This window comes from Myotis brandtii, unplaced genomic scaffold (assembly GCF_000412655.1).
Source record: "Myotis brandtii unplaced genomic scaffold, ASM41265v1 scaffold240, whole genome shotgun sequence".
Taxonomy (NCBI): Eukaryota; Metazoa; Chordata; class Mammalia; order Chiroptera; family Vespertilionidae; genus Myotis; species Myotis brandtii.
In genome coordinates, this window is record NW_005359064.1 from 4779841 (window position 1) to 4790606 (window position 10766).

Consider the following 10766-nt stretch of genomic DNA (forward strand, 5'->3'; position numbering starts at 1 on the left):
GATCAGAATCGAACCTGGGACCCTTCAGTCCGCAGGCTGATGCTCTATCTACTGAGCCAAACCGGTCAGGGTTGACATATGAAGTTTTGAAGCTTATTGTCAATACAACAAAATATATATATATATATATATATCAACATATGTGTAATTCTATCTATTGTAAAAAATCCGCATTATTAACCAGTACACCTGGTATATACTAAACCAGTGGCCAGAATCCCAGATTCCAGACTTTTCTCTTTGTAACTCTGACTCCTCTGAGCCAATAGTAGGTCCACTGCAATGCAAATTAGCTTTACTAATATAAAATTCTTGGCTATAATTTTTTTAGTAAAGTTGAATTTTTAAAAATAATTTTCATATTTTTTCAGGGCTCTGGCAGCAAACAGATGACAACTTCAAGCTGGGTAATTAAGTTTATAGAGAAATTATTACTGGGGTATGGACAAGAAAAGCAAGGAGCGATAGAACAGCAGTAACAACTACTAACAGTGGGCTCATCACCAACCCTACATGAAGGACTAAGCACACCGAGTAGGTGCTACAGACCAAAGAGGGGCTGTGGCTTTCCGTAGGGGATGGAACCAGCTTGCAGCAACCAAGGGAGGGAACCAAGAAAATGAAGACCCCCACTCCATCCTCCTCCCATTTCCCCAAATGGCCAAGCCCAACCAGAAGCCAGAGGTCAAGATACCAATTCATCAGCCTTCTGGGATATAAAACAGGGTAGAGACCATAAAGAATGGGATTAAAGCATAAACAGAAAATATCCAGCACAAAATCTATGTGTTCTATTTTATAGTGGAAAGAATGTGGAAAGGTAAGCACTCTCGTCTACAGCAAAGTCAAAGGCCTTAAGCTCACTGTGCATTTCAAACTGACTTGGAACAATCACACACACACTATTCAACTGACCATCATACAGCCATGAAAGTCAGTTATTAAATCAATGCAGAAACACAAAAAAATGTTACAGCAAACTTAAGTGAGCATGACACAGTTTACACTGCAATCACAACTATGTGAAAGTATTAAATGCATGTGTGTAAAAATTATTATGGCAAAAGTGTTGGAATACTAGGTCATGGAATTATTTTTTTTTAAATCCTCCCTAAGCACTTGTTAACTATGTGATGGTCTTAGGACAATTACTTTACCTCACTAAGACCCAGTTTCCTCACCTATGGAACAGGCTAGTCATACCTCCTGAGATTGTTGTGAGGATTAAATGAGATTAAACAAAGCAAAAATGTATGTAAAGAGCACAGAACAACAAAGAAAAACAGCTTACCCCAGGATGTACCCTGAGGTGACGGGACCACAAAATCTAGCACCATTACTTTCTTTCCCAAAATGGCAGCTTCCTAGGGAAAACAGTGACATATAAAGATCTTGTCATTTTCCTCCCCCCAATTTTTCTATTCCTAAATAAAAAGGCTGTGTTTGTGTCATAACATAGTCTTTTCTCTTTATTAAACCAGCTATTACAATAAAAGCTTGGACTGTAACATTAAAATTGGCTTTTTTTTTAAGTAGCAGAAGAAAAGTCTTATGACAATCATCAGGGAAATTATCTTCAAGTTTTACTTTTTTCATACCTGAGCACATGCAAGGCCACCAGAACCACCGCCAATGACAATGAGGTCATAATCATATGTTGACTCTTTTTGAAGAAGCTTCTGTAATAAACCACTCTGATGTGCCTATGGTTTAATGAGAGAATATGGGATGACTTGTTTTAAAACTGTTTCTTTTTACCCTATGTTTAATCAGCATGGATTTCTCTTATAAAAATACTAGAGCCGAAGCCGGTTTGGCTCAGTGGATAGAGCGTCGGTCTGTGGACTGAAGGGTCTCAGGTTCGATTCCAGTCAAGGGCATGTACCTGGGTTGCGGGCACATCCCCAGTAGGAGATGTGCAGGAGGCAGCTGATCGATGTTTCTCTCTCATCGATGTTTCTAGCTCTCTATCTCTCTCCCTTCCTCTCTGTAAAAAATCAATAAAATATATTAAAAAAAAAATACTAGAGACCCGGTGCATGAAAATTTGTACACTCAAGGGGGTCCCATGGTCTGGCCTGTGCCCTCTCACAGTCCGGGACCCCTCAGGGAATGTCCGACTGACTCCCCGGGGGATTGGGCCTAAGCTATCAGTCAGACATCCCTCTGGTAACCTGGGAGCCCTTGGGGGATGTCCGACTAACGGCTTAGGCCCGCTCCCCCTCATGGAGGCTGGCTTCTAGCTGAGTGGTGCTCCCCCTGTGGAAGTGCACTGACCACCAGGGGGCAGCTCCTGCATTAAGTGTCTGCCCCCTGGTGGTCAGTGAACATCATAGTGACCGGTCGTTCCCCCATTAGGGTCAATTTGCATAGTATTACCCTTTTATTATATAGGATTAGAAACAATCTACAATTCATGTAAACTGGAATTTAAATTTATCTGAATGGTATTCAAATAAAGTCCAACTAGTTAGAGTATATGCCAAAGTACATGTTTGTTATCTCCTGATAGGTAGGCATGTGTCAAATGACCCAGAGGTCATGGCTTTATATCTGTTAGATGAGGTCCTTTTCTTTGGCCTAATCATTAACACGTTAAGCGCCCAGTCACCGGTGACTGACACTATACTTTCCCTCCGGAAGACAAAACAGGCTGGGTGCTTAACGTGTTAAAATATTATACCCAAGCACAATAAAATAGCCAAATACCACTCTCCTCTACATTTTGTTCACCTGTGCTAGGATTCCTTTTGAAAAAAATTCTTGTCCTGACCGGTTTGGCTCAGTGCATAGAGCATCGGCCTGTGGACTCAAGGGTCCCAGGTTCGATTCTGGTCAAGGGCATGTACCTTGGTTGCGGGCACATCCCCTGTAGGGAGTGTGCAGGAGGCAGCTGATCGATGTTTCTCTCTCATTGATGTTTCTAACTCTCTATCCCTCTCCCTTCCTCTCTGTAAAAAAATCAATAAAATATATTCTAAAAAAAAATTCTTATGCATCCTCAGTAGGACACGGACTTCAAATTTCTCATGGTTTCTCATAAATTGATCTAAAATTTGCAGCTTATTGATAAATTTCCTATATAAAATATACATTTTGTTTTCTCTTTCAACAATGATCATGAGTCTGGCTCTTCACTATATTCTCTTATTCATTTGGCCCTTCTTGTGATCAGAAGTAGCTTAAATGAGGTTAGAGGATCAAATGTGATTTAGCAATAGTTTTCTTTATATGATAATTAGTTGCTCAATCCTATTATGTGGGCTTTAGAAATACCATGCTAGAACCAGCTCATCCTGGGAAGCACAACAGAAGTGCTATGAAACTACAGGACTCAATGGATGTAATGTGGCCCACTGAAGGATGGATGCCAATAGAGGCTTTCAGCACATTCTAAAAAGAACTCCTTTGGCCTCCTTACTTTTAGGTGCCATGAGAGAAATCTGTCTCCTAGGCCTTTTAATCTTGAAATAGAGTGACTATCTCTGCATCTCCAGATTCATCCTCTGTCACCATTTTCTACATTAGGATTGGCAAGACCAGCATTCCTGAAGGTGTTTAGGGTCTATGATTATAGTACTTACCACCATGTGAATTGAGTTATAGTTTCTAGGACTAATACAACAGACTGTTACTAGATTAACAATACTAATCATAAGAGTAAGATACAATGTAGATCATCTTTTTCCCCCAAGAAAAATATAATTTTAATTATAATTTCAGATATAGCACAGTGTGGCTCAGCAGTTGAACATCAACCCATACACCAAGAGGTAGGTCATTGGCTCGATTCCCAGTCAGGGCACATGCCCGGGTTGCAGGCTTGATCCCCAGTAGGGGGTGTTGCAGGAGGCAGCCGATCAATATTTCTTAGTAATGTTTCTATCTCTCTCTCTCCCTTCTCCCTCTCCCTTCCTCTCTCTAAAAATTAATCAATGTATATTTTTTAAAAATTTGAGATATAAGTACTTAACCAATCACTGATTACTATCATTTGCATACATACATAAAGAATATAAGAGAGCAGAATTTTAATAAAAGTAAATAACTAGTTATAAAATAAGAACCTTATTTAATAAACATCAGTTTTTATCTACTACTGTTTAACTAAATGATTCCTGTTTATTTTTGCATTCTAGGAATCAAAAATTCAAAGGCATGGACCTTTGCAAAGCTCACAGGGTTAGCAACCTTGACAGAAATTCTACTTACCCTAGCCAAGAACATTAGCATTGACCTCATTTTAATAAACCTTAAAAAAGAACAGACCTTGTTTTTTCCCCCATCAGGAAGAAAAGACCAAGGTCTCCAGGGTGGTCCACCTGGTTGTCTGATAACCTTACTCAAAGCCTTCTCTTTCTTAGTTTCTGAAATCTGAGTTGGTAGAAAAGCTAATTTCTGTCAAAGTAATAATCAAAGTTATCTGATAAGCATCCTATACACTTTTCATCTTACAACTTCCAAAAGACTAATAGATTCCTAAAAATCATTTTATCCCATTTTAAATATTTTTAAAAACAAAATTTGAACAAACAGCATTCAAAAACACATAATACCATTATTACCTGGAAAGTTCGGTCACATCCACCCATATGTACTTTATTCACAAAAATATTGGGCACCGTTTTCTGATTAGTGATCTCTGACAGCACTTCTTGAACATTGGCCCCATCATCTAAAGAATAAAAAATTAAATATATAAAAACACTGAAAGGGTTCCAAACCTTTGTGAGTCAAAATGAAGTGTTACAATACTTAAATGCTCCCACATACACATCCATACAAGGTCAGCGTATTATATTACTTTATGAAATAATGACTCAAAAGGGAAAACATCCAGGTTTTCAAGAGACACCTTTGAGAATACAGATGAAGTAACTGATTCCTTTGAAAACAAACCCTTCTAAGTTAGATTCTGATATACAATTTCTTGGTTAAGAAAAGAATCCTCTTTAAACAGCTAATATCAAGATAAAATCCTCTTTAAATAGCAAATATCAACAGTAATAACTTCGAAAATATTTCTTACAATTATATTTGAAAAATCCTTATGATCATAGTCCAAAATCTGTCCTCTATCCCTAAAAATAAAACCAGGCCACAACTACCTAAAACTATTGGGTATGCTCTTTAGAAAAGTCTCACAGACTTAAGAACATTTCACTAATTAAGGTGCCTGTTTAAAAGGAGTTGGTGAAGTCCCATGAAGGCAGATATCAATTTTTTTTGTGTTCACCACTCTGTCTCCCACCTATGCAAAACACATGCATATGTAAAGTGCTCAATTAATATTAGATAATTAATGCATGTCTGACAAGAATTCAAAAGTGAAAGCTAAAAGATTAATGTGTTCTCCCTCATAGGTACTTCAATCAGGAAATAGGAGCAGATTCTTTTCATTTATTACAGCTTAATCTATTTTGCTAGAAAGTTACCAGATACATCTGAAATGCCTGAAGTGCTTCAAGGTTAGCAGCTTATATATCTTTCTCCTCCCCTCAAATACCAAAAATCTATAATAATAAAAGCATAATATGTTAATTAGACCAGACGACCTTCTGGACGAAGCCAAGGCTATGAGGGAAGCCCGGGTCCCAGGTCCCGGATGTCAGCAGCCGGAGGGAAGCCCAGGTCCTGGGTGCCAGAGGGAAGCCTGGGTCTCCGGTGCCAGAGGGAAACTGGTGCTGGCAACCGGGGGAAGGAAGGCCTACTCTTGCACGAATTTCATGCATCTGGCCTCTAGTATATAAATGAAAAAACTACACCAAATTATCTGTCCTATATAGAGAGGTTCATTTTCTACATGGTTGAATGTAGATAAAAACAGCTCATGTAACCCAAAGAGACAAGAGTAAACTGAATTGAACAAAGCAAATGCAAAGAAGTCAATCTTGTTGACATTTACCGAAACAACAGTATGTACTAACCATTTCACTTACCAACTTGGTCAAGTTCCAAGATATTATATTCAACTCCCAAAGAAGAAAAGAGTTCTTTAACCTGTAACAAAAATTTGCTTTTACTCTCAGAGTCAACAGAGTTATGAAATATGGATACAGTAATGAAGATGTCCAAAATAAATGTTCTTCAGAAGTATGAGCTCTAGACTCTGGTTGTTTGTTGTTTTTAATCCTCACCTGAGAATATGTTTTTATTGATATATTTTAGAGAGAGAGGAAGGGGAAGAAAGAGAGAAACATCTATGTGAGAAACATTGATCAACTGCCTCCCATATGTGCCCCAACAAAGGATTGAAACCACACCCTAGGTACGTTCCCTGATTGGGAATTGAACCCTCCACCTTTGGTGTGTGGGATGATGCTCCAGCCAACTGTGCCACTCAGCCAGAGCGGTTTATTTTTTTTATTCCCTTCCTCTATACATCTTCCCAGAATAATCTCAGCCCATCTCTTCCCTTATTTTACCATTTGAAACCTCAACTTTCAACTTTTGCCCAAATCCCTTTTCGGAACTCAAGACTGGCAAAAAATATTTCTTCACCTGAATGTCTCCAGGCATCTCACATGCAATATGCCCAAAATAAAACTCATCATTTCCTACATACATTTTCCTCTTTTTGTGTTTCCTTTCTATAGTCATTAAAGCATTCAACAAAAATTCATCCATCAAATACTTATTATGTAGTCAAGCGATAACAATGAGTAAGACACAATCCCTGCCTCCGGGAGGGGAAACAGACAAATAAATTGACAATTCACACTGCCACTATTCACCAGCTGCCTGAACAAGAAGAAATCCTAGGGCCTTGCTATGTAAACAGGAGACAGAGGACCAGCAGCACAGGCATCACCTAGCAGCTTATGAGACATGGAATCAGGTCCTGGATCAAAACCTGCATTTTAACAACTTTGTGAAGCACTACCCATGAGTCATTTTAATGCCTCCCTCTTTTGCAACATCTTCCTACCCTACACTAACTCCCCATCCATCCAATTAATTACTAAGTTGTATCAATCCTTTGCTGAGCTACTTCACCTTTCTAGTTCCCAACAGTTGCTATCTTAATTTGAGCAGTTTCTCAGTAACATCCTCGGAGTTCTCTCTGCAACCAGCTTTGTCCCTTCCAGTTCTCTAAATTGCAACCAAAAGTAGACTCTAAAGTCTACTTTTTGCCATTACTTAAACCCTTCAAGGTCCTCTAAAGCCCAGAGAGGTTCTGATTCCAGGATGGAGACAAGGAGCCTGGCAGATTCACTCCCTAACAAAACATCCACAACTGGTGAAATTATTTTAAAAATAACCATTGAAAGTCTCTGGAAATTGACCTAAGGGCACACAACAAATGAAGAAACATGTATTCAAGAAAATCTACTAGATGCCAACATAAACAGGCAGAGTCTGAGGCACTTAAGCCTTAATCCACACCCTTTCTCCTCTGTCCTGGGTCCGCTTGATAGAAGCTCCACTTCAAGTGAGTAGCCAAGTCCCTGATATCTAGTCATCAAAAGGGGTGGACCACCAGCATTTCCCAGTCTCCCCACAGCTCTGAGTGGCAAAGGCTACATTCCTGACGAGTGTGGCCAAAAACATGGGGCCCCCTTCCTTCACCCAGCCACACTCAGGCTGAAATACCAAGGACCTGATCACCCTGGCCTCAGCCCACTTGTAGGGTGAAGTTCCAGGTTGGGAGCAAGGTCTCAGAGGTTTTGCTCAGGGAAAGAGGTAAACCATAAGATCAGAGAGTTCAGAAGCTCTACCCAAAGGAAATTACTTTATTTTAAACTGTGTGGAAGTTCAAGTCCAAATGTGGTCTTGAAAATAATGGGAATTTTAATGATAAGCAATGAAGAGGAGGCTGGTAGTTCCAGGAGAACAATAAGCTAATCTGTAAGACAGTTAGTTTACCAGAAAGAAGAAAATAATAAAGAAAAAAAAAAGAAACAGAGAAAGAGAGAGCTAAGAATAATAGTATTTCTAGGATAAGAATAGTCTTAAACTTGCCATGAAAACTATCTCTGCAAAGGGGCCTAGATTTAATTAGATAAGAGTGTGGAACAATTTACCCTCCAGGACATTGTAAGAAATAATAGCACAACCAGCCTGAAATTAATGCTGCATAATATCTGGGTCTGATACCAGTAGAGAGAAAAAAAATATAACACAGACAAGAGCGCTGCTAAAATCCCTGTCATCCCAGGGTGGCTGTGTACATACTCAAGGCTGCACTCTCTGAGGAGTGACATCAAAGGCTTCATCTCTGGATGGAAATAAACATCCCTAAATCAAACCAGCCAACTCAAAATAAGGAAATAAACAAGCAAACAAAGGAGCTACAGAGAAAGAGGGGTCCAGTATCTAAACTTGCTACAATATATTACCTAAAATGTCCAGATTTCAACAAAAAATTACCAGTCATACTAAGAAACAGGTAAGTGGATCCCTTCACATGAAAAAAGTCAGGCAAGAGAAACTGTGAGAGGCCCAGATGTCACACCAAATAGTCAAAGTAGCCACTTTAACTATGTTCAAAGAATTGAAGAACACCATTTCAAGAGATGGTGGGAAGTATAATGATAATGTCTAATCCAACAGAAAATATCAATATACAGATAGAAATGATGAAAAAACAACCCAAGAAACATTATAAAGTTAAAAATTACAAAAATAACATGAAAAGGTGATTGGAATATCTCGACAGTTGATTCAAATTGGCAGGAGAATTAGTAAACTTGAGGACAGATCAATAGAGATTATGCAACCTGAACAGGCAGAGAAAAAAGGAATGAATAAAAACAGACAGTCTCAGAGAAACACGGGACACCATTAAGCACATTAACATACACATAGTGCGCATACCAGAAAAATGAGAAAGCAGCAGAAACTGATTTCTTAAATAAGACACAAAACCCACAAACCATAAAAGGAAAAAGGTGATAGATGCAACTACATTAAACTTGCAAACTTCAGTTAACCAAAAGATCTCATAAAGAGTGTAAGAGGAAAAAACAAATCTGGGAGGTTTTCCAATACATATAATCAAAGGATTATATCCAAAACATATAAAGAACACCTACAAATCAGTACAAAGACAAAACCACCTGATAGAGAAAAAAGCAAAAGGACTGGAAGTTTCATAGAAGAGGAAACTCAAATGGCCCAGAATCACATGAAAAGATGTTCAACTTCATCAGGAAATGTATAATTAAAGCCACAGTGAAATACCACTTCATAATTGCCAGAATGGCAATAATTAAATATATCAACTTTTGTCAAGGACATGAAGCAAAGGAGAACTGTTACCCAGTGCCAGTGGGAGAATAAATTGGTATAACCACTTGGAAACACAGTTTGGCTACACCCAGTTAAGGGAGAAGTCATGCATCCTCTATGGTTCAGCAATTCAGCTTCAAGATATCTACTGTAAAGTAAGTCTTACATATGCACTGGGAGATATGTGCAAGAACAGGCATAGCTGTATTGCTTTTAAAGAGCAAAAAAGTAGCAACGGCAGAATCAATAAACTGAGGTATGATTTATCCTAGGGAATGTTACAGTAATGAAAATTAACAAACCTCAGCTACAGAAACTAACATGCACCAATGTGTAAAACTTAACTGGTGAGAGAGAAAAACAGCAAAGGAATACATATGTATGATTCTACTTACATAAAGTACCAAAACAGGCCAAAGGAACAAAACATTTTCAGGATTATATGTGAATTTGGTGAAACTGCAAAGAAAAGCAAGAAATTTTGGAGAGTGGTTCACTCTGAGGGGAGAGGAGAATGTAATCAGGGAGAGACATCCAAGGAGGCTTCCCGAGTACTAGTCTGTTTCTTTATTCTTTAAGCTGTATTTCATGATATGCATACTTTATGAAACAACACAGAAGGCAATGTAAACTTGAAAACAAATGTGAAAAGACAGCGTAAAATTTCACCAACCTACCCAATAATTTGTGCTTCTGCACATTCCATTTCAACTTTCTGATAATGTGAAGCATAGTTGAAAATATTAAAAGTCCCTAGCATTCGATGGGTTTACCTTCCAAAGGTTCATTTCTAAGTGAGTTATTTTAAAACCCAGAACAATTTTGCCTATAAAAATGCTGGATTCCCAGTTAGCCCCCGAAGTTAAGGTAGTGTGAAATCTGCTGAAATTACCCATCACCTCCCACCATCCTCACACCCTTCCCCGCGGAGCTCCGTAACCGGCTCAAGGTCACGCGGGGAGTTAGATGGGTCTGACTCCAGCTCTAGTCTACTCCTCCCAAGTCCTGGCCATTCCTTGCACTACTCTTATCAGGCCAGAAGGTTTCTGATACATCTTTTATTCTTCCGAATAAACACTTAATAAATAAGCCAACATCAGACTAACAACCAGGAGGGAGAGGACGAGCGTTAACCCCACAGGCCACAGTCCCGGAACAAGTCCGCGACCGCCTCTCCGTCGGAGCCAAAGGGGCCGAGCGGAAGGTCCCCGTCCTGGCTTTGGGTAACACCCCAGAAAGCGGGTCCCAAGCCCCGGTCCTCCGAGAAGTCGTGGGGCCTCGCGGGTGTGCATCCGAGGGCGGAACAGGCAGCGCTCCGCCCGAGTCCTAAGGTCCGAGAGCGCAAGAGGAAGGACAGGCCCGCCCCCGCCCCGCCCCGCCTACCCGCGTGCTATGCGGACAGTAGCTCTTGCTGAAGATCATCACTCGGTTGTCTTCGATGAGGCCCTGGAGACGGCGCCGTAGTTCCTCGCGGGCCTCGGAGGACAAGCGGCTGGTCCCGGGGGATGACAGGCGAGCCCGGCGCCCCGGCAGCG

The 10766-nt window shown here is 39.9% G+C and overlaps 1 protein-coding gene across 2 annotated transcripts in view; it reads right to left on the reverse strand.

Moving 5' to 3' along the window:
- Positions 1 to 9683, reverse strand: part of TXNRD3 (thioredoxin reductase 3) — a 36369-nt gene extending 26686 nt beyond the window's left edge. The window contains exons 1-5 of one of the 2 annotated variants that reach the window (XM_005866941.2): positions 9627 to 9683; positions 5940 to 6000; positions 4566 to 4675; positions 1599 to 1703; positions 1292 to 1364 (exon numbers count right to left, since the gene is read on the reverse strand). In XM_005866941.2, coding sequence (XP_005867003.1) covers positions 1292 to 1364; positions 1599 to 1703; positions 4566 to 4592 — 205 coding nt within the window. In that variant the 5' untranslated portion in view covers positions 4593 to 4675; positions 5940 to 6000; positions 9627 to 9683. Of the gene's footprint in view, positions 1 to 1291; positions 1365 to 1598; positions 1704 to 4565; positions 4676 to 5927; positions 6007 to 9626 lie in introns of those variants that run through there. The other variant, XM_014540297.1, reaches the window with a different exon arrangement.
- Between the last annotated feature and the right edge of the window lie 1083 nt (positions 9684 to 10766).